This window comes from Manduca sexta, chromosome 7, assembly GCF_014839805.1.
Source record: "Manduca sexta isolate Smith_Timp_Sample1 chromosome 7, JHU_Msex_v1.0, whole genome shotgun sequence".
Taxonomy (NCBI): domain Eukaryota; kingdom Metazoa; phylum Arthropoda; class Insecta; order Lepidoptera; family Sphingidae; genus Manduca; species Manduca sexta.
This window is the reverse complement of record NC_051121.1, coordinates 7,282,478-7,306,888: the sequence shown is the minus strand read 5'-3', so window position 1 is coordinate 7,306,888 and position 24,411 is coordinate 7,282,478. Positions and strand designations below refer to the sequence as shown.

The 24,411-nt window shown below is 34.4% G+C and overlaps 1 protein-coding gene across 2 annotated transcripts in view; it reads left to right on the top strand.

The window, feature by feature from the left end:
* Positions 1 to 24,411, top strand: part of LOC115446282 (protein kibra) — a 71,862-nt gene that overhangs the window by 3,861 nt on the left and 43,590 nt on the right. For both annotated transcript variants that reach the window (XM_037447560.1, XM_037447559.1), the window contains exons 2-3: positions 14,870 to 14,979; positions 22,389 to 22,483. In XM_037447560.1, the coding sequence (XP_037303457.1) occupies positions 14,870 to 14,979; positions 22,389 to 22,483 (205 nt within the window). The remainder of the gene's footprint in view (positions 1 to 14,869; positions 14,980 to 22,388; positions 22,484 to 24,411) is intronic.

Genomic DNA, 24,411 nt, shown 5'->3' with positions numbered 1-24,411 from the left:
TGCGTGCGAATGAGACTTTTGCGGTTTTCGCAGATCAAACATGATAAGCAATCGAGTGCGTATTTAGTAGAGATGACGGGGAATACGGACCCACTATAATAGAGTAAGTTAAAAATAATCACTGATCATTACAAAATGTATGAACAAAACTGTATTATTTATGTATATGAATATTGAGTACGTAGCTATAATAGGAAAACCATGGGTTTTCCTCAGATTTGACCCGTAAGCACATTTTAACGTATGCCTACAAGCTGAGCTACTGATATTGATACCTACAAATAACACCTCGCTCCGTCCCCTCAATACGTAACAAGTAAAAAGTGCAAAACGATAATAACGCGCGTTCGACAGCTAACCATTGTGTGTTGGAAAAACTGTGCCATCGCGGAAGCGTCGAGACAATGATAGCTTCGATTAATGGGAACTCACAATACGTGTGTTCGTTTATTATTTTAATTGTTTCTGCACGGTTTCACTGCGTGGGTCATTGTCTGTATGCGTTCCAGGGTGGCCATCTTGGAAACTGTTGGGGAAGGTCGGGAAATGTCATAGAGTGTAAATAGTGCAGTCAGGGTGAACGTAATGTTTGAAATTTACATAAAAATAAGAATTATTTCGGGTATATTAGTATTTTTATTGCTTTGAATGACGAGACGAGCTTCCGTTCGCCTGACGGTAAGCGATACGACCGCCCATAAACAGAAGAAACACCATCCAACACCTTGCATTACAAAGTATTATCTGGTATTCAACTGCGCTCGCCATCCTGAGACGTGAGATGTTAAATCTCATTATGTCCAGTAGTTAAACTGGGTACAATGTCGTTCAAACCAGAACACAACATTGACTATACACTACTGCTTGGCGGCAGAAATAGACATTGCGGTAGTACCTGACCAGGAGAACTCTCACATATGAGAGACCTACCACCAGTAAATTGAATTTGTTTTGTCAGGATACGGTAACATTGGTCACGTTATAGATTGACGTACTGCGTGAAAGCGGAGTCGCAATAACTTGGACATGTCGATGCATAATTGTATGTTTGAGTGAAATCCACACGATGGCGCGACTCGGGGCGGGTCGGTGTGGGAAAAATGGGTGACACGCCGCGCATCGTTGCGGTCGCGGCATGACTAATAACATATTATTCAATCCCAGCCATTGTTTTATTTTTGCAAATACATAGGAGGGGAGAATATCAGAATGAATGCTTAAACCAATTGGAAGGACAAAAATTAGAAGTAGTAAACGAGTTGAATAAAGATAACTAATTTATTGAAAGGAAATTAGTTCTGAATATATTTTTTTATATTAAATGAAGCTCTAGGTATTTTAAAAGAATTTTTAGACTTTGAAGGTGTAGAAGCAGAAAATGATATTAGAAACCTTGAAAAGTGAAGTGAAGTGGTGACAAGCTGACAAAATCTCAGGCTTAATATTCAAATGGCCATTTTATTAAAATGTCTCTTGACTAGGAATAGACTGTTCAAGATCCTTAAGACCTCTAACTAAACAAGCTTCGGAAAAACTAAGTAAAAGGTCTCAAAAGGTAATTACTCAAATGTTTGTTAAAGAGTGTCTGTGCGTGCGCAACGTAACTATCCTCACAAGATTGTGTAACCCAAGTATGTGCTTCCCACGTAGGAAGCGAGCCGGGCAGCGCCGCCAACCGTAACGCAAAAAGGGCTGGGCATTTTACCGAGTTTCTTGACTTTACTTCATTATATTCGTTTAAGTGTTAAAGACTTATTCCATTGAGTTTTTGGAATCCAGTTTAACTCTATTCTAGTTCATTGTAAACTAAGTCATGTTAACGAGTCATTGATTCCTGATGAAAATTGTCAAAGTTTCATAATTTGCATGGTTAAATTGAAAAATGGCATACTTTTTGATACGAGTGTACTCTTCCGTTTAATATAACTTAAAAAAATCACCTCTTGGCTCCTGTAACTAATAAGGTTGCTTAGATATTTAAATGGGAAATATTCTTAATAATATAATACACACTTGGCACTTTTTATTTTAAGAAAGACGTCTTATAACACCAATGACATGACGTAATTTATGGACAATCTAGAATACTATTACAGTACTTAATAATTGTTAGTAAAGGATGAGAGTAACATGAGTCCTTTTTTGGGCTCCAAATACAATTATAAAACAATTGTGTACTCGTTACATTTGCGGTTACTGCGTTAAATCCGTTATAAAATTACAAAAACCCTGCAAATATCAGCGCTTGTGCGTCATACAAAACCAAATACGTAAGAATCATTACCGTCATTGTTTATTTTTCGTTTATAATTGCCATATTCAGGTGCATTGCCTCGATTTTGTATGACTATAAAGTCTTTATACAAAATTATGATACATAGTATGTCAATTAGATCACAAAATGCCTAAAAATATGGTCTAAACTAAAAGTAACGGAATTTTTTCGAACATCCAAACAAACAATGTAGGCTAGCGTACGGATTTGTAAAATGCTTCGTGGAAACTGTGAGGGCGCGGCGAGTGTAGTTGTTTATTCAGCGCATACCGCGCGGATATATGTCCTTGGGGTTACCGCCAGACGTCCGCACGATACAATCTACGTTTTTGATTAACAAAGAGTTTTGTTAATATGGAAATTGGGTAGGTTTTAGAGTGTAAATTTCGGTCAAATCCGCTATGCATTTGTTTTTTAAGCATCGTAAAATACTAGTCAAATATTATACATTACTTAAGGGAGGACGGATAGAAACGTTTATAACCACTTGAATAAAACTATGTTATCAACAATAATGTAAATTAATATAAAATCACGCGTGTTTGTGAGTTATCTACGAGTATGCGATAAATGTTGCTGCTCTCATTCCTAATCAGAATTGGCATTCCGTTGTTATCTCTATTTCGTCATAAAGCTGTTGTTTACCTACTAATTATGCATATGCTTTTGGTGCGTTATTTATCGCCCACACATTATGGCTGAATTGCTTCGAATGCGAAATGCGTTAGGGTCATTTTGTAAGCTGAACCTTATTGAGGTTGGAGTAGGGTCGATGATTTAAATTTTTGCTACCAATACGCGTGTACATGAAATTTGGAAGAGGATAAAATACTTAAATTGTAAAGGATCTTCTGTATTCCTGAGCCGAATAGCCATATAGACCGACATCATAATAATTTAGCTTTGAAACTGTTAAGTAAAGGTCCAAATCATGGGTCTGTTAAAACTTCTGTAGCGTTCCAAATTGATTTTTCCCGTGGTTCTAAACAGAGGTGATTACTAGTAAAATAGGCTAATTGCGTTTGTTTCATATTTAAAATTTAATTAAAGGTCTGGCTTGTGATATAACTTGAATCTAGTCAAAACTTAAATACATGGTTATAAATAAATTGTTGTTGTTTCGTGTGTGTCGTAATCGTGCAACATCGTATCTGTTTTTGGTGTTTTGGCTTTGTGGAATGACGTAATGTGTATTACGCATACCTTAAAAATGTTATTGACAGGTGCGTTTTCCGACGCCATACTTGTTTTTTATGTTGCTATTTTAAGCTTAATATTTTACACTCGATAAGGAATTATAATTCTAATAACGTTCGTAATTTTTAATACAAAGGTATTTTAAAAATTCAAAATTTGAATTTAGAATTTACTGATATTCCGGGGATAATTCCGTGAATTCTAAATCCTAGGAATCTGGTATCATGACATTTCAAATAATCCGGCGGTTTATTTTCTTTGTATAAGCTTAACGCATAGCGTAAGCACCATGACATGTGAGAAGCGAGCGTGATAAACTTGCAAAATATGGTGTCGACATAGCGGACTTCGGTATGTTTAAATGGTATTTCTCGGGTTGCCATACAACTACGAAATCGGGGAAAGTTTGGAATTATTGCAAAAGTTAACAGAATGACGGAAATGTCCGTGTTGGTCTGTATAGGAACGGATTCCTGTGAACATAGGTGGTTAACACTGACCAGATATTTCGCTTTTAGTGTTGATATAAATTTTTTTTCGAGTTCTTTTTAATATTGCTTATCCTTTTAATTACCACTAGTCTCTAAATTTACCCAAAAATCTATAGATATCAGTATTAAAGTTATTCCATAATCCAGACTGTCATAATATAATATAATTTTTCAATAATATTCCAATTTTAAAATTCAAAATAACCGCACTTCCCGTTAATTTATTTTCTAACGTCACAACCCGATACCTTAACCCATACAGGGTGTTGATAAATAGCCGCCATGACTGTCAGCGGTCATAAAATTGAATAACCACGTCTGATTTGCATAAGAGTGTTTGATTAACATCTGAGGACGGCTAGACTAAAGAATGCTGCCTGTTTTATGTTTCCTTCGCTGTTGAGTGTTGGCAGTACGTATGTTTTTATGTTGGTATAAAAATTAGGTTTGATTTATTTAAATTACAGTGTAGAGGAGTGTGTGAGAGATATATTGAAAAGTAGAGTAAATACCGAAATGACAACAACAAAAATGCGTGGAGAATGTAAAATGTATGTATAGGATACCGGTAAATATAAACGTTAAAAATACGGGTAAAACACTACCCATTTTCGTATCAAAATCAAATATCTAAGGACAAAACAGCGAACGGGCACAAATCCTTGATTTTGAATAAATTGTTGACGAGGTTTTGCTGGGCGTAGGCGTAAATATGCAACAAGTCATTTCACACACCTTCGAAACTCGTCTACGTTAATGATTGTGAACGGGTATAGATCGTCGAGTCTTAATGGCGTATTGATTTGTTTTAATTACATAGTTGTGTCATTTTGTCCTGGTTCTGGTTTGAATATTGTGGCTGTCATAACTTTGCCAAGAATTTATGTTACATTACGGGTATAATATGGGCTAGAGCCTAATTGGCTATATTAAAGTTGACTTAATTGCACATGATTGTTACTAAATCTAGTCACAAAATTATTTTTTGGGAGACAGCTCATAAGAATCGGCTAGGGCCTAATTGGCAATATTAAAGTTGACTTAGTTGAACATGATTGTTACTAAATCTAAAGTTACAAAACATTTTTTTGGTAGATTGAACTAATATGAACGGAGCCCTTTTCATTTTAAGATCACCCTTTGACAATGTACATAATTGACGTTGGCATCAATGAAGATGTTTTGAAATCGTTCATTGAAGACATGATGTTGTGGAATGTAACAATCTGCGGAAGCGATATGATAGTTTGTTGTTAGTTTCCGGTATCGATCCAACGCGTGTGAGCGGCGCCGGTTGGTTAAGGCTGTACACAATGAAATATCGCGAGACATAGCATAAGGCGTGTCTGTGCGAGCGATTTTTTGAATTGATTATCTTTGATCTATTCGAAATTGGTGAAATTTGTAGAAAATTGTTTTTTTTTTATTCTTATGGTCTATATCTCGAGGTTGGCTTTACTCGTGACGCAGTAGGATGACTTCTAAATCTTTCGTACTGAATAAAAAGATATCATTAAAATTACAGCGTCTAAAATAATTCATACAACGCCACTTTAAAATCTGTATGAGTATATCTATACAAATATATTTTGCTCAGTTATAAATGTTTTTTTAAAACTCCGAGTTTATTGTCGGATATATATTGCGATGCGACCGGACTCTGTGTGTGCTTGGCATAATGTTTTACTTTCTACCGTACCAATCGCTGGGAAAGTCACCGGCTTGAAAGGTGAGCGATAACTTCGCTTTAGCGCTCTATACCGCGCTGTGCATCCGATGGGATAAGCAGAAATGACTGTATTTTATTTTCAACAATATATAGTATTTACTTATCATACTATAAACAACCAACAGGGAAGATTCAACTTATAAAAAAAGGATTAAATGCCGCGTTCGTAACTTCGGGGATTTACCTAATTCTGGGGAAAATTGTTCAGTTGGCAGCCCTGGTTAACATTCTGTACTACCGAGGGCGGCATTCGTTGTCGCAATGTAGCCAGTTGATTGCTTTTCCACATTCTAGCACACAAACATTCCATATTTGCATAGTGATTTTTGAATGCCAAACATGTCGTTAATATATTTGTTACTATTAATGTGGTTTCAATTACATATGTGATTTGTGCAATTTCATTATACAACTGTACATTAATTTATTTTCAAACTTTGCATTCCAGTGTTGAAATTTTGTGTGATAACTTAAGGATTTCTGATTGTAGCTTAATACTCTTTAATATCGTAGCATATTTCGTTACGAATATCTGCTGTATATAAAACGGAAATTGTCTCATTTTCACAATATTTAACGCCTTGATCAGTACTGTCATCTATAACCAAAACATAAGTTAGAGAAAGTAAAAACGTATTTATAAATATATTTTAAATTGTAGTTGAATTTTCAAGGTAATAAAACATAACCAGTTTTAACAAGCGATGGTCGAATGACCACCTTTAAACAGATGTCTTAGAGCAGCGATTACAATGTTTAAAGTTTAATATAAGATATGAATTTAAGAATTTTCAACGTATGTAAATATACCGGTTCGACTGTGAATGAGTTTTAATATCATTTAATAGGTTCAAAACAAAGATATAACTATAAATTAAAATGGCCGTAAAGCTTTTGTTTTAATCGAATTAGTGTATTTAGATTTACAGCGACATTTTATACGAGCCCTGAGATTTATCTTTTAAAGATTTTATGTACGGTCGGGGCTTCGGCCGCGTAACGTGGTTTATAGGATATCCTTAGGGTAAAAATTTATACGAAATAGTGTTTATTGAGAGTAAAATTAAGCCATTTTTGTCTTTACGTATATTGGTATCACGCAACACACATTTCTATGACTACAAATACTGTTTTTTTTTCTACTTTCGCTTCTTTTCTATGCATTCAAATGACTGCTATATTTTATAACACCATCATTTTTCTTGTTTTTGTATCTCTAATTCTATTATTTCGATATCAATAGGAATAGCCCTAGTGTTATTACACATGTTTACATATTCTTCATTGCGTATATTATGATTTTTATCATGAGTTGTTTTAGAATTTTTTAAGTCATGAGAATTATATTATTTTTCCGTTAGCACTGTTCTTGGTTGCCTTTAGGTAAAGAAATATTTTTATACCAGAAGAAAAGATGACGTCACTAAATTTGCTTACGTCTAGACAGGTGTCCAGTGGCTACCATGTCCAACGATTTACGCACAAAATATTAGAATGATAAACGTATTTTCCCGTGTTTTTATACCGTTACACATTGATTTATGGTAGGTAATTAAATTGCAAAAACGTGTCGGAAACACGGTGACGGAGAATTTGAAAACGTAGGTGGGTTCAGGAATCAAACAAAAGAATATTTAGTACGCAGATGATAATAAAATGTATTTGAGGGCTAAAGTTGAGTATTCATTGGTACTAGATACAATGTTGATCGAATTATCAGTTATAAAGACTTATAAGCCTGGAGTCTTGTTAAAATGCAACTGCTTACGTGTTGTGAAGGACTTTATGTTAATAACAATAACCTTTTAGATTCTTCTAGTGTATAGCTTAAATAAAGCCTTGATAATTATCATGACCCATGAACTGGCTGAGAACTTAGTCGATAATTGACTCAAAAGTCAAACAATTAGAAAAGTAGTTTGACTCAAACAGCACAAGAGTTGCACGTACCCCCGGAGGCTTGTCACCACATTATTCTAGTACCTAGCTCTAATAAAGTCTTGCCAATTATCATGAGCCATGAACTGGCTGAGAACTTAGTCGATGATTGAGTCAAAAGTCGAACAATTAAAATCTTTGGCTCAAACAGCACAAGAGTTGCACGTACCCCCGGAGGCTTGTCACCACAATACGATAACGTATTATCGAATATTGAGCGAAGTCGTGATCGTCAATGTTATTGTGTCGCACGCGCCGTGACGAAGTCGGTTGGCATGCTGCGTGATTCAAGCGGAAACCTTATACATAGTGTTTATGCAACGTTGTCCGTGCGTCCGTCACTCGCGTGCAACATTATAAGTGAGTGTCGATTGCGCTCAATTTGTATGTTTAATTATTGGATTAGATAATGAAATGGCGACTTTGGATGTTTTAGGTGAGTATACGTCAGATTTGTAAAGGGAATTGACCATGGTATACTTGTTGGCGAATTTGAAATAGGGCTAGATATGGAATAATTTCTTTAGCATTACTAATAGTAAATTCTTAGAGAATTAAAAACAAACGAAAAAGAAAATAAAAAATCAATCTAAATTATGAGTAACACCGAGTGAACACGGCTTAAAATCAAGTTATGCCTAGCGCAACCACCTATAACTGCTTAGAGCGTAGGAAATATCGATTGATACTTAACCGCACATAAATTATTAGTTATCATATTACAGTTGTAACTGCGGCAGTTCCAATAACTTTTATTTTAATGATAAAAGTTTCAAGGATCTTTTAAAATTCACAAATTTTCTAACGTAGTGCTATCAAAATAAAAACCACGCTATTTATCGAAGTTTTCAAGTCAAGACGAGCTGAGACCTTGGGGCTGACGTGATCTGACTCTCAACAGTGGAATGTCGTTTGTCAATCGAACACGTGACGTCATCCTACCGTCTACCATCACCCAATTACCACTTTCGGGGGATAAATTTGGTGATCGTAGGTGACGCAATACGATAAATATGCTGCCGGTTTTATTACTAGGAAATTTTTATGCAGACTTGGTATTGATTTTTAAGTGTTCAAACCAGATCGAGATAAACGTAAAGTATAAATCTTAATATTTTTGGTCTACTACAATATAATATTTAAAACAACTACTAAAATAAGACTCGTTTTTTACAAAAAATTCAAACACTAACGTTTGTATTAACAGTTTCAATAGCAAACATAGATTAGGCATAACGGGTTGGAAACAAAGATGTATTGATTATCCAAGTATCGGATCAAGCAATTTAATTCGATTGTGATGTGTCAGCGCGAAGGTATGCAGAGGAAATCGCTGTGACCCTAAAAACGCTCCTTTTTTGGTCGCGGGACTAGTCTTCCTGTCTGTGTTTATTTCGATTTGTATTCAGAATGTATTTCGTGTGTTCATTGGCTTATCGACTCATCTCCGCATATGTTTTCTTATTTGAAATTTGAAATTGAGTGTATTGCACAGTTTTGGCTTGTTCGGTTTCTTTTTTGGTGGGTTTGAAATTAGAACAAATGAATAACAGATAATTTTGAAAAGTCGAGGATAGCTTGCATGGAAAGCCTTAGTTAATTCGCTCAATACGTATCGACATAATACCCATACCTACTGTAATACGACAGTTCGAAGTATAACGATTTGAATAGAAGAAAACAAGTAAATTGTTGTTCCTGATATTTTTTTAATACTCATTATTTCTATTCTTAGTTCTAGTACTCTGTATATACGTCTAAGGTGTTCTAGCTGGAAGTTATTTTAAAAAGATTATTCAGGTCAAAGTCATGATGTATGATAAATATAAATGTATCTGCACGAGTTATTTACATAATCAGTATTGTTATTTTACCGACTGGTTTCCTTCTCGTTTTTTCCTTCCGCATTCTTGTGTTTTGTTTACGTCCATCGATAATAACAAGCCAAGTGTTGGTGGCAAACAATTACGAAATTGTTAACAGTCTTTATTGTTCGATAAACCGCAAATATAGGACAAAGGTCTTGCTCCCTTCAGAACAATCAACTCTTTCAGATAACGTTCCACTAATTTAAAAGCGTAGAAGGCAAGAATAAAATAAATGACATCATGACTAAAGAATTCGTGTAACAGGTTGTTCACCTAACACCTAGCCCTTATTCTCGTATATTGACACAGTTTCATGACGGATTATTTTACGTCGAATTTAAAATGGCCATTGGCCTCGGAGTAAAAACAATTCGATGTCCATGGAATGTGCATTAAACGGGCCATCCGGATTAAAATATTTCCCTGGGGATATTTATAGATCATTTGTAGGTGCGTGTCCGTCTGTCGGTCGATATGAGACAGCGTGGCACCGACTCAGCGCTGCAAGTTTGTTCACAATTTTGGTGGTGTGATACATTTGTTATGCTAAATAGGGCATTTAAAATTGTACAACTTTTTGTTATAAACTAATGATATCTAATAATAACTAACGTTTAATTTATTTTTAACTTGTTTTAATTTGTGAATGTTTCTGACACTAAAATCCAAATTACTGTTAAACATATGCTTGGTGTGGCACTCATTATATGAAACTGGGCGCCAATTTGGTGCATATCTACATCTTCAACCTTCATAAGCCTTAGAGCCTTAACTACAGCGAGCTAAAGATTAGTCCTCAGGACATTGGCCTTAAATAAAGTCTCATAGAGCAAACGTGAAGGTACTATCAGCTTGAGAATAGTCGGGTGAGAGGATTTGGAAGAAATCGTTCCTAAAGGCGTGAAATGAGCACTGTATGTAGCAAATATTCCTAAGCGGGCGACTTGTGATGCTATTTGCGGACGCAGTGCGGTACGTTGGCCTTCCCCGTGCTATTTTCCAGTGTGACTGAGATGCAGGCATAAAGCACCGGTAGATTTATTGACGTGATTTGCAATATTTTGTAGATGGAATTTGGATTTTTATTTGGTTAGTTATCTTGGTCTGTTTTTAGGATTTTGTATGAAGCTTTGATAGATATTGGATTTTTGTAAAAATGACGATTATATTCCAAAGATGAGACATGATATAGTAAGATAATAACTGTATTTCAATCAAGTTAGTATTGGATGCTATTAGTAATTTCTCACTATCTAAAATATGTGACAAATATCATAATAATATTATGCACGTGTTCATAGTATGATTCGATTAAATAGATCGTGCTTCACATCGATATTCTTAATTTAAAAGTAGACTCTAAATACATACGTCTTTTACGAATATTCAGACGTTCAAAGCGGATTCGAGTTGAGTTTGTGAAGGGCACACGACTGGACAATTTAATTCTTACTTTAATCGGTAGATGGCGATATTCAAGAAAAATACACGTCTAGCAAAAAGGGTTATTGCTAGAGTTACATTAACAAGAATAGTTTGAGATAAAGTTGTAAACAATAAAAATGGAGATTATATAACGGCCGAATTAGCACCTTTAGCTAATATACCTAAGACAACACAATGCATAATCAGAAATATAATCAAGATTTATTTTTCAAATTGTTTTTGTTTTTACGTTGTTAACATTACTCAAATTTATCAAATATGTTGCGCGAAATGTAACATTATATTCTCTATTTATATGAATAAAATATTACAATGTTTTGACAAATGACGTATGAAGTTTGAATACCAAGTTATCGATAGAGATAAATGTTATTTCTATCGACAAGTGCTGTTGCTCTTTATCATGAGATATAAAATTCTTTGTCAGTATTATCTCAGGAATGCGACCTTCCAATGCCGCTGTGATATCATTGAAAATTTTCCTTCCTTCAGTAACGTTTGAAGGTAATTACTAGGTTAGTAGGATTAGCATTAGCATTTTTGTATTATAAGCAATTGTATAAAGGAAAATATGACCCTTCTGGCTTCTTCTTCTGGCTCAATAAATTAACTAATATAAGTTTATAATGCTGGATTTATTATTAAGAATAATGCCAGTAATTTATTTATATTTATCAGAACTATCACTTTTAATCATTAATAATTCATATTTCTTGCTCTTATACAATCTTCTAAGCAAAGGGTTATACAGTGAGCCACATAAGTAGTTTAACAAATTCAAAACTTCAAATCGCCTATACGTTTTAGTTTAATTAAAACATATTCTTCTTCGTGTGAAGTTATGTAAATCGCTTTTATTTTATATTTGTGAAGACATTTTTTTAGCAAAATTTTATAAGCAGTTTGAAGTTTTGAATTTATTCAGCTAATTATGTGGTTGCCTGTACATACCGAAAAATTCGGCTGTATATATAGAATTGAAGATAGATTTGTGATTACAATGATAAGTATTGTCGACTATTGTCGGTGAATGACCTAACTTCCTTTGGCCTGTTAAGATTATTTTGTTATTTACTCATTCTCAATGTCCAACCTCAAAGTCTAAAGACACTTTTTTTGTCGATTGTATTGTATTCCATGCGAATTCCACCTAGTGATTTAAATGTGGTCCCAAAGTCACGGCTTAATTCTGACTTGATTCGTTCATTCCTGACTCAATGTAGAAGGTCGACGTCGGCCATGGATTGTGCCATTAAACTCCATGCAACTCTAATCTAGTACAATATACCGTGTTTAGTGTTCCAAGTCTTGATACCATTTGTCATTGTAAACAGATTAATATAATTATTATTCACGAAAATCGTTATAAATCATAACAATTTTATTACAACTGATAGCTTATCCAATTTCGCTATAAAATCAACACAGAGGCACGTATGTCGCCTGTGTGCGTCGCCTGTATGTGTGCTAGGGATTCCGTGACACAGCTCACAGTTTCCAAGAACTTTGCTCGTCTTGACATCCCGCTGACAAGACTGGTTTGCCGTTACTATGCGGAGACAACTTTGTTTCTATATCTATCTCGCTCGCACAACCTTGTTGCTGTATATACTGTCTCGGTCACTCTTGGTTGCATTCTATGCGCGTACGCACGCGCCCTCCATCCCTGCCCGATATCGTGTTTTGAAGCCGCGTTCGGTAGCCGCGCGGAAGGAGTAACGAATTTTCATTGAAGCTCTCCATTAACTGATAGCTTACATAAAATTCTTTTGTTTGCTTGCATTTTGTTTTGATTTTGAATGGAGTGTAGAAAATGATTTTTTGGGGAACAAAGAGAAACTTTAGTCGTTGTTGCATAGGGTTTCATTAATTGCTATAATTTTTGATGTAACTGACTTGTCATTTAAAAAAAATATAGTAAAAGTAATAATAACATGCTAGCTAACAATAATTAATTCCATAAAAATTAAATACACAATATCGGACATCCAACGCACTCAAATCAAATAGATCGTTTATGAAATCACGGCAGTGAAAAAAAAAAATATTGTTACTTCTAAAGGCTATAGAGAAAAAGTATAGATGCAAAAGCAAAAACCAATACAATAACTTGGACTACATGCAAAATACAAACGAAACGCCGAACCAGTGAATTTGGAACTCACGTATCGACATAAACGTGGGCAATTAACCGAGGAATCTTTATTTAATAACCGACTACCGTATAAAGTCCATATTAAAACTGGCGGGAACCGTTAAGCGAAATGCTGAGACGCCACTCGATTTCGTCATCGGAAACGAGATTGTGCCGACTCGTTTCCACGTTGTGAATCATAATGTAAATAATTTACAAGTATTGAAATCCTTTCTACATATTAAATCCAATATCATTTCCTGATTACAGATTACTATCTGTTTATCACCTATCAGGGCTACTTAATATATTTTGTCCCACCTCTAACGAACGAAGCAACGTTGACGTTGAAAGCGATTTCGTAGACCATGCCTTGGAACTAATTAAATTACATAGATATTTGATAGTACTACCCTAATTCCTAATTAGCAAGACAGAACATACAAGATTCTGAATAATTTCCATGTTCTTTCCCGACGGTAGCACAAACTACCTATTCTTCTATCAAATCCCCACTTCTTTTGGAATCAGCTAGTATAGTCAGGTCTATCCCCCACTCCCAAGTTCCAAGTGGATCGTTCCAGGCGCCGTCGCACCACGCCCAGTGCGTCGCGCTAGCCCATCATTAATTATCCAGCCGCGTCTTGCATATGCTAGCTTCGACTTTTTGCTCGCCAGTAATTACTGACTTTCGATTATGCCACTAACATTGTTGTTAATGTGATCGATTCAGTAAGATATTAAAATATTTCTTATATTCCATATTAATGTTAAACAAGTTTACGGTTTTTGAAAAATGTGGTTGCTTTTTTAATTGTCTTTCTGTAGCGTGTGAATGTATTGTAGGTCACTACAGACGTTTTTATAAGAGTCTAGATAACGTTCTTCAAATAATAAATTTTCGCCTTCTTTTCTTAGCGCTAATTTGGATGAATAGTCATAAAATATATGATCATAAAGCAATTGATTATAACCGAAATTATTATTGAAATCTGATTAGTGGCGAATCACTTTAATTTTGTTTTCAATATAGGTACTATATACCAAACATACTTCGCGATTACAAAATGAAAGGTAAAAAAATCAATATGTTTACACTTTACATATAAAAACACATTCAAAACTCGACCAGACCATTACCAAACTTGCGTATTATCCGGTTGGAAGATTGAAAATAATCGTCGGGGACCTGTTTTATTTGTGCCTTAATGATAGTTGTAGGTTTCTAGACGAGTCCGTGGGAAATTGGATATTGGACGAGTTTTTATGAATTTTGAGCTCTACCTCGTTTTTGTGATTGTTAATAAGAAATAAAAAAAGGTAGTTAGATGATATGCCGGAAGATGGCGCTATTATAAGTGGTTTGCGAAGATCGGTAAAATGTATTACGATTTTTTGTTTACACAAACGATAAAATGAAAATCCATAAAGTATGTGTGTACACACATTTTTAAATTTCGCGATAGTTCTTATCTCTTACCAGTAAATAAAAAGTGTCGATGATAAATAACATATTCTAGGAATAAATTGGGCGTGTATTAGAATTTTATAGGTTGATATTGCGATACAAGCGCTTTTCGATTGTTGTTTGCATTATTCAACCAATAGTTAATCGGTTTTGCGAATATGGAATATTTAACCATGTTATCCAAACACTTCTTTAAATTAATTCATACATTTGTCTATTCACTGTCTTTCGAGATGGTTTAATATACTCCACCAAACATAGATAGTGACAAAATATTCAATTGCTATAAAATATCTATTCTAACTGCAGTATCATTGTTTCAGATACACAAAGCCGCAGACATTCGCGGACTGCATCGGCAATGAGCTGCCATTGGGCTGGGAAGAGGCGTACGATCCTCAGATCGGGCCCTACTACATCAACCATGTCAATCGTGCGTACTGAACTATCAAACACTTATTTTTGGGCATTAACTGTATATTTATTAAATGTATTATGTTCTGTATATTTGTTTTAGGAAACTATACCACTAATATAATCTTTACAAGATAAGTTAAGATCTACTACTGCCATCTTTTGACTAAACATTTTAAATTCACAATTTTTAGAACCAGTTCGTAAAGTATTACTCTCCTTAGCATTTAAACCAAGTTTAAATTTAATACCAGCAATAAAGCAAACTTAAATAACTTATGACAAAGAATTATTTGCTTATGTGGTTCCTATACCTTCAATTGTCATTCAGGTCGGATGAAAAATGCGCGGTCCGGGGGGCTCGCTGGTCTGTCGTTTCTTTTGTGCGTTTCTTTATTTCCCATGAATTATTGAACAGCCTGATGCAAGTCTAGCCTGACTTAAAGTGCTAGATAAATATATTGTCTGCGTTAGTATGTATTTCAATATTGTTAATCTACGGTACGAAGGTGTTTTGATTTCGCATTGATAGAGAATTTGAAATTGAAATTAGATTATTTGTGGAATGCATTTATCATGTCTGTGTGGGAACATTAAAAATATATTTCGATGTATTCATCTAGTATTATGATTTCAAAGAAACAGTATTGAAATTTATAATCAGGCGTCTGTAATATTTTCTATTAATGTTATAGTAAACCTCGTTAATATGAAGGACTTACTTCAACTTAATACACAAGTAAATAAGGCATATTACGACATCCGCTGAGCAAGGAGCGAAAAAAAGCGCATATGAATTCAAATTCTATATTTTTAAACAAAAACACTAACATTATGCATTGAATGCATGATTTGATGCCTATATACGATGCGAAACGCCTTGCCACGTCGTGAGTCCCATAGATTCCCGAGCATATGTATGGGGAATAACTAAATAAGTCGTGTTATGGATGGAATGCTTACTTATAGGTTGTTTACGCAAATGTAACCCAACCAAGTGTTGCATTCATTAGCTTCTGCATAGATATTGCAGTAGCTAACTCGGCTTACGATGGTATGAATTTTTTATTGCAGTTTTACGTGGAAACCTGTTAAATTATGTTATATGGAATGCAATTTGTTTGCTTTCTTGGAATATGTATCACCTATAGTGAATGAATGTTATAAAAACTTGCATGTTCGTGTATAGGATAAAAAGGTCTTTAAACCATATCGCAATTAGTCATAAATATGTTTAGATATTTTGTGTAATTTCTGCTTTTTTGCTGAGCATGGAATTTTAAAATAATTGCATTGAAAAAGTGTAAGTGGAAAGGCACTCTAACTATAGATTTGGTAACGTATTTAAAATTCTTTTCTTTCTATTTTAATCAAACTGAGAATGTAATTATGTTATTTGGATACATTTTCATATTGAGCATAATGTTTTTTGGGTTATACAATTTTTTTTAAATATTAAATGTAGTTACATATTGTAACTTTGACTTATTGGACGACTAACACTGCAAAGTCTTCAAAGAGGGATAAAATTATAATATAAAAATACCGCGATAAAATCCGGAAAATATTTGCAAAATGCTTTATGCTTAAAAATGCTTTATTTTAATGTTTTACATTCGCGTAAATATATTTTCATAAAACACCAATTGAGGCTGATAATCTTCAGGAGGATATAAAACTGTACGCCTTTTACGTTTTATGATAACTCAAACGGTGTAATATAATTTCTCCTCGCATTGGCAAGGCGTTCGGTTTCGCACACAAGTCACACGAATTCCATTGCATTATTCATGAGATCACCTAGGGCTTTTCCGCCATTTTCTTTCATATATCTTCACAAAAGACCACCCACTGGCCTTTAGCTTGTTAGTTCTTACGTTGACCAGTGTAACTTGCAGAACATGACAGCGATTGGTATTTTGTTTCAATGAAAATTAATGTAATGACTGCCTTGGTGGCGTAGTTGTATGTACGACTGTAGTGCTGAGGTCTCTGGTCCGTTCCTCGGGTTGGGCAGTGATATTTATTTTTACTCAGTATCAGCCCGGAGTCTGGAATTTGTGCCTGATACAGCGACAGGCCCTTATCTCATCATGAGATGGAATACGTATGGCGAAAAATAGGTGCACCAGTTGCGCCTCTGCCTACCTCTTGTGGGAGATAAAAGGGCGTAAAAATTAATGTTTGAAACTGCATGTTAACGGTTAAACGGTATTATATAGTTTTTGACAGTTTAAATAATAATAATGGTGCTTATGTGTTATTATTGTTGTGACCGTGAGTTTATTTCGAAAACGTCATCCGAACCTCGAACCTGTATTACCTTTGCTAACAGTCTGCATATAATTAAAAAACTAAATAATCTAAAACCATTATAAAAGACAAATTAACATTCAAATGATATTAAATAAAAAACACGATTCACGCAATTAATCCTTGCATAAAACGCAAATAAACCCTATTTAACGCTTGGATTAAAATTCCCCGAGTAACAGCGTAATTTATTTGCACTCGGTCTACGCAAATGTCTTAAACGTTATTAAATTATTATTCAAATATGTGTAATTTTAAACAGTCGTATGTTTATTTATCAACGTAGATAACATCGAGAGGCATTTAAAATCTATTTGATTTCTCGCTGAAAGTACTACGGTTTTCCTGTTTGTTTCTTAGTAGCATCGAAGGTTTTCGTTTGTCGAGATTTAGTTTCAGTTTAAATTTTGGTTTTGAATTCTGGAACAATTGCCAAAATATATCTTGCAGTTCAAATTATAAAGATTTGGTCGCGGCCTCGCCCGCGTGAAGACATTTTCCGGGATAATTTTTTTTGCGACTTACTTGATATGTATCGTTATATTATTATCAAATTACACATGATTATAAATTGTAGCTTATATATTATTCTAATAACCAATATTACTGTAAAGTTTTATCTAAATCCGTTTAGTAGTTTTTTCGTGAAAGAGGAACAAACATCCACACATCCATCCTCACAAACTTTCACATTTATAATATTACTAGGATGTTAAATTTATACTTGTTAATCAAAAAATAATATATAACACAATGCTTCACATATTAAACGGACTTAGGAAAATAACGTGTCATTATCTTTATGCCTTTAATATAAAATATAAATGGAGCTCATTTATGGCCAAGTCTGTGGTGTACGCGATCTCATGATACCAAGGGATGACAGTATCGTTAACTGCAAGTGTTAATTGCACATTAAAATGATTAATTGTTAATAAGGATTCAGTATGTGGTACTTTACAATGTTGCAGGGAAATTGCTGGGACGTCGCGTCGATATTGCATGTTTATAGCTAATTTTCTTGACGTCTTGGAATGTAAAACGGTTGGGTGGTTTGCATTTTAACTAGAAAAATAGCGTTAATGCAAAATGTCGATGTTAATTTTATAAATAATTACGTTAGGATTGGATTTCGCAAAATCTTGTAGTACCACGATAATATTAGTGTTGATGCTTTCATTAATAATATATCTTTCTAAGTTCAGAATCCACAAGCTTTGATCAATGACCAATCCAAGACCATATTCCAAAATCATCTCAATCTTTTAGTATTAGAATTTGTGCTCGATATGGCGATAAGTAACTTCATATAGAGAACCAAGAAAGCTTAACAAATATCGTGATCTCTCGCGACTACATTATGAGCTTTCCTTTCGCGCTGAATTTTACGTTATATTATGTTTATATTTTTACTTTGTTTATAGGTTACGTTTTTAATAAAGTGTGATACCTTTTTAATTAATTTAATGATCTATGTATCAATACGAGGCAATTGACTGGAGATCGTTTAAAACTTCATTAAGCCAAGAATGCCCTGCGGATGACCTATTATTTACCCTAATGTGCTTGGTCGTTAGTTAATAGGAAATAAGGACTAACGCTGCAATGCCTAAGGCGTCACTAATGTTCGATAAAATTAAATATAGATATTGTTTTAAATACTTCACAAACTACAGAATTAATTATGCTTATGCGAGGTACAAAGTTGAAAGATGGTGTTGTATCGCAATTTTGTATTAGTTAATTAGTCAATAGGTAGTGATATTATTTATGTACTGAACTTATAGTTTGCTATATTGATGTAAAAACGACTACAGATTTCCGACACACCAAGTCAATCCATTTTCTCGTAGTAGTAATCACACATTTCGCAGTGTCCGACTCAACCTCTAAGCCGTTTGAACCATGTTTCAAAATGGATATCGTAATGTGCAAAGTCTTATAACAAATGAGAGTCGTTCGCAGCATCCGCTCGTATTCCGTATTCCATTGTTATGGATTTACAATCTAACAACACATTTATATATGTCTTGTAATATACAATACGATAATAAAATTGATAGAGAATGTCCATAAGTGCCCGAATGTAAGAACAATTTTCCGTCCAAAATAGTTGTGCCTTACTTTACAGTGAACAATCTACAATAAATAGTCATATTTATGCAGAGAATAGTGCCCTTTAAAGTATTTTGGTTTATGTTTGATACTATAATACTTATAAGCATGTTTGAATGCCTATTTTTATAATGCAAGTGGGTTGCAAATTACTACCACAACACAGGCTTGAATATAAATAAATAAAGAATTTCATCGTTTGCATGTACCGTATTTTCTTTTTTACGTTCAACAATTTACATATTTAGCATGCCTTTATTACTCAAAGTCAATAATTAACATGGCAGAATAAAATAAAAACATCCAATCGATACATTCTTAAATCCGCTTGTTATCGATGAAGTGATATCGATATTTTACAAAATGGCCAGTTATTATGAAGTTGTTGAGAAGTCGTCTGTATTTAATAACCTGTCTTCGAGTCGCCGGTTGAATATGCGCGCCATAAACCCTTTCTATGCGAGTGACGCGATACACGTCATGCCAAAAATGTATCGCCACTTTGACGTGTATTTCCGTCGGAATTTTTTGCTTTTCGAGAGATTGATAAGTTGTTTTGTAGATGGATATGTAGTGATGTACACAAAGGGCTGCCGCCTTCATTTTGCATATATGGACTACGCTCAGTTTTTATCGTGGAATGCAATCTCCCAGCCACGCTTACCTATAAAATATATACGAGCCGCAATATTTAAACGTTCCGTAGCGGCTTTTATATTTTATATTATTCTAGATACATTGTGAAAATTCAATTCTGTTGGGAATTAATAATAGAAAACCTTCTGTCTGTATTAACATACTAATGTTGGATGGTATGCAATATAAATTTTTGTTTAGCTCCCTGGATGTTTGTTTTTATAAGGCCTGCTTGTGGATTTTACTGCGAGTATTTGCATATTATAAATGTATTTATATAAGAAGTTAACGGCATGACTTAATTCTACATTTTCGATATAGCCTCTCTGGACTACTTCAATATATTATTATGCATAAAGTATTTAAAATGGTTTAATAACGTTGGTTATAAATGGATAGGTAACTTGCAAGGTAAATATTATGAATTTTCAAGTTTATACAGCTTTTGAGAAAATAAATTTAAGTAATTTTTTTATTTTTGTTTTGATTTGGATCTGGAACGATTTGTAGTTCTTGAAAATTAGGAATTGAAGAATACATTTTAGGCAGAATCAAAATTACTATCAGATAATGGTTGTTTTATATTTCAGTGAGACAGAACTTCCACAATTTTATTATAATAAAGTGTGTGTGGTCAATTTTATGATTACATATCACATCACGCGCGTTTTTTACGACTTCGTGCCGGTCTTGTCGACTTTTTGTCGTTTATTATAGTTTGATCAACACTATGAATATTTACCATGGCTTTTGTTCTATTTGTTTATTGGTTTTCTAATATACGTGACTTCCACTTTAATTGTGTGAGAGCAAATTTTAAATGCGTTATTTCTTTTTCATAAACATGTATTAGGTGATTATATCATTTTACGTTGAATTGATGGGTTTTATGATGTGCTTTGTGTTATTGTAGTTCAAATTTAAAATTTAGTCGTGTGTGACGTCACAAATAACTTTCGGATCAAATTTGCCAGGACAGAATCAGCTGATGGTTAGGCAAAAGTTATTTACATTCTGGCGCACCCATAAATACCAATCATGCATCAAACCGTTAATCCAAGCCCATACAGTTCGGCAGTCCAGTTGTTTCTAATCTGCCACGAGTGGTAATCATTGTACGGAATGATTCCGGCCTTGTCTGTCCCAGAATTGAGAATAATAATTGAAAGATAGCCGCTCGCGCACTTTGGATGTCACGCGCGAGCCGAGTGCTCGTGGAATGCAGCTCATATGATTAGTTCCCGTTTGTCCGATGGTTTTTTAACCCCACTGAACTGACAACTAAAATAGTATCGTTTTAATTGGAAAATTGAACTGTGCTACTGTTTGTTTGAATATTTGTTGTGGGTCTTTGTATGCGTGAAATTTTGTGCGATGTGTGTTTGTATGGGTTATTTGCTGATTCTGTCGCGATGGTTACTAGAACTTTCATACCTATTTCTAGGAGTTAGGGGAGATAGATCTAGGGCTGTGAAATAAATATGCTCTATTGACGAGTTCGCATGAACTCTAGATGCCTATAATACCCGTGTTTATTTCGTTTGATCGTCTGTAACTGGCACTGATATACTATCAAATTGTTTTTATCTTGACTTTCCATTTCCTGTGGCGCCGAATGCTTCACGCTAATCGGCCGATAATCGCTTTCCATAACAATTATATTTATTGATTAATTTGCATTTTAATCTAAGATTAGTTTCGAAGAATTTAGATTATGATAATCTTAGATAATATTTTTCAATCGTGACTTCTGTTTTGCGAGATGTATTTTTGGCTTTTGCTATGTTGCAATTGTTATCTCCTCTGATATAAATATAAAGATTTGTAAAACTAAAAGGAAGACTTTGAGTAAATACAGTAATAAAAACGAACTGGAATCATGAAGAATTTCTAGTACAGGTTTCTTTACACCACCATCTTTCTTGTAGATAACGCAAGTTGAAATCGAGGTACCATTTGTATGACCGTCGAGGTGTCGGTTGTAATGTCACCACGCATTATTCTACCGTCCAGATGGATTGTGAATTGTTGACCTGACGTAGACTAGGCTTGCAAGTCGAAAGTGGATTATAGTAAGTGACGGCTTGAGTAAATAACATGGTTTGCACTACGACCCATGGGTTTAGTACGCGTTAGTAGATTTGTAGGTATATTACTAAATTATGTTTTTGGTCCAGAGCTGAACAGTTTTTTGGTGTTCATTTCCACTAGAGAAAGTACTGACCTTTAGTAAATAAATGATAGCTAATACCTAAAGGTTCTTTAAATATATATCCGGGATTGTGTTCTAAAATTTGTGACAGGATTTGACACATAGCTGTATTTCGCAAGAACTTTTTTTTATTTGTATTTTTTTGTCCACAGAGGTGACGCAACTGGAAGACCCGAGGCTAGAATGGCTGAGCGTGCAGGAAGCCATGCTGAGGGACTACCTCCACACAGCGCAAGAGGCGCTCGAGGTAAGCACTACAAACTTAATTACATCGAAATAAAACACATAACTCATAACGTAACAGTTGCCTTTCGATAAATTCAAAGATAAAATTGTTGCGTGCATATATCACTACATGCAATAATGCGGCGCATATTTGCACGTAGCAGGCGTGCGATTTTAAACTGTATCTAGGAGCTGCAAACGTTGACGTTCATGAGAATAATGGACGAAATGACCGCCGAGGGCTGAGGTCAGCTGCTGGAAATCTTGAAAGTGGTCTAACGTGATGTCATCAGATTTTGCGGTTTTGTTATGTCACATGGTATTCTTGGCTTTTGAAACTATATTAATTGGAATTTATATTGATATTGACATTTTAATAATTTTATATTGGCATTAGAAATATTTGACACTAGAAATTATAGGAACATTTGACACAACACATTGTTGTGTTACATATTCTCGTTCTGATCTAAACTTGACTTAGTTCTTTCTCAACTATCTATAAACGATTAGACAATTATTCTATGATCTTAACTTCAAACAGTTCTTTCTTCTTCTTCTTTCTATAAATGATTAGAAAATACTAAAATATTCATTTTTCTCAACATCCCTATCTCCTAAACAAGAGATAACTGCGGTTGATTTTTCTACGCCTCCGGCATACGTTCTGGGCGTTTACATCGGATGTATATGAGTTTCATATCTGTCAGATACAATGTTAGCTAGTTCAGTGACTTCGGCCGACCTGTTGCTATCGGTACGATTTACCATACTGTTAGGTGTTTTATTGTTTCTACTATCGTTATCTGTGACAGCGATGTTCTGAATTATTAGGTCTTGCTTCTGGTTAAATTCAAAAGTTACTTAAACCAATATAGCATTTACTGCATCCAAATAATCGCTTGACCTTTTTGATTTTTAAAGGTACAAGCATAATTAATTCAACGCAATCAATTTCGTTGGAGTTATAAAGTAAATCGTTTCTGCGGTGGAAACTTAAAACTTTTCTGATCATTAAAAATTAGGTCATTTCGTTATTCATTCAAGAACATTCAGTATAATTTTATATTAACACTCGTGTTTTATATCAGAACAAAAATAGACATATCAAAATCGACGCCGTCAGACAGTGCGTCTATTCGCTGAATATGTTGCTCAGAATTGAACTATCAAGGGTTTGACTCATGCAATGTCTGTAATCAATATCATTTACGGTCTTGAATTGATGATTTAGACTGACGGGCTGTGTATTTTTAGGTTTGTAATTTGCATCATTGGTTCTTGAACGATAGAGCTTTGTATTACGAATGATAAATATTGACGGAACAAGGAAATTAGGTGTACCAAACCAAACGATACATTATCTCAAATAAGTTAGTTCAAAATTCAGTAACATTCCAATAAATGTTTATCCTAGTTAAACTAAACACGCCAGAGTCAAATCAGTTATGCCTGAAATCCAAATCTAAAGCGCAGCATTCACGCTCATGGTCCCAGATCCTGATGTCACAACTCCGGACGAAACACGAATGATTCACGTTATTTAAATGTCAATAATCGTAATCCTGTTTAATAATGTAATAATAAACTTGGTATGCATAGCGATTCCGGTCGCAACGCGTATGGCAGCGATGTTTACACATTTTAAACCAAATCTCCATTTTGTCGACGCAAGTCCTAAGATTATTTGAACGATGAAGTTAATTCTCAGTATCATGACTAACGCTATGTTAGGTTGTTTTCGACGCGACGTAGGCATATAAAATTCCATTTGAAGCGTTTCGTAGACGATAACAAGTATCAGTGTCGCGCCGATAGTGACGTTACACGAAAATATTTTAATTAAATATAAGATAACAATCGAATTGGAATTAAATCCAACATTTTACGCATCACATTGCGTGTGTGTTTTATTAAATATCACCAAAATCGAGATAATGACCTTGGACA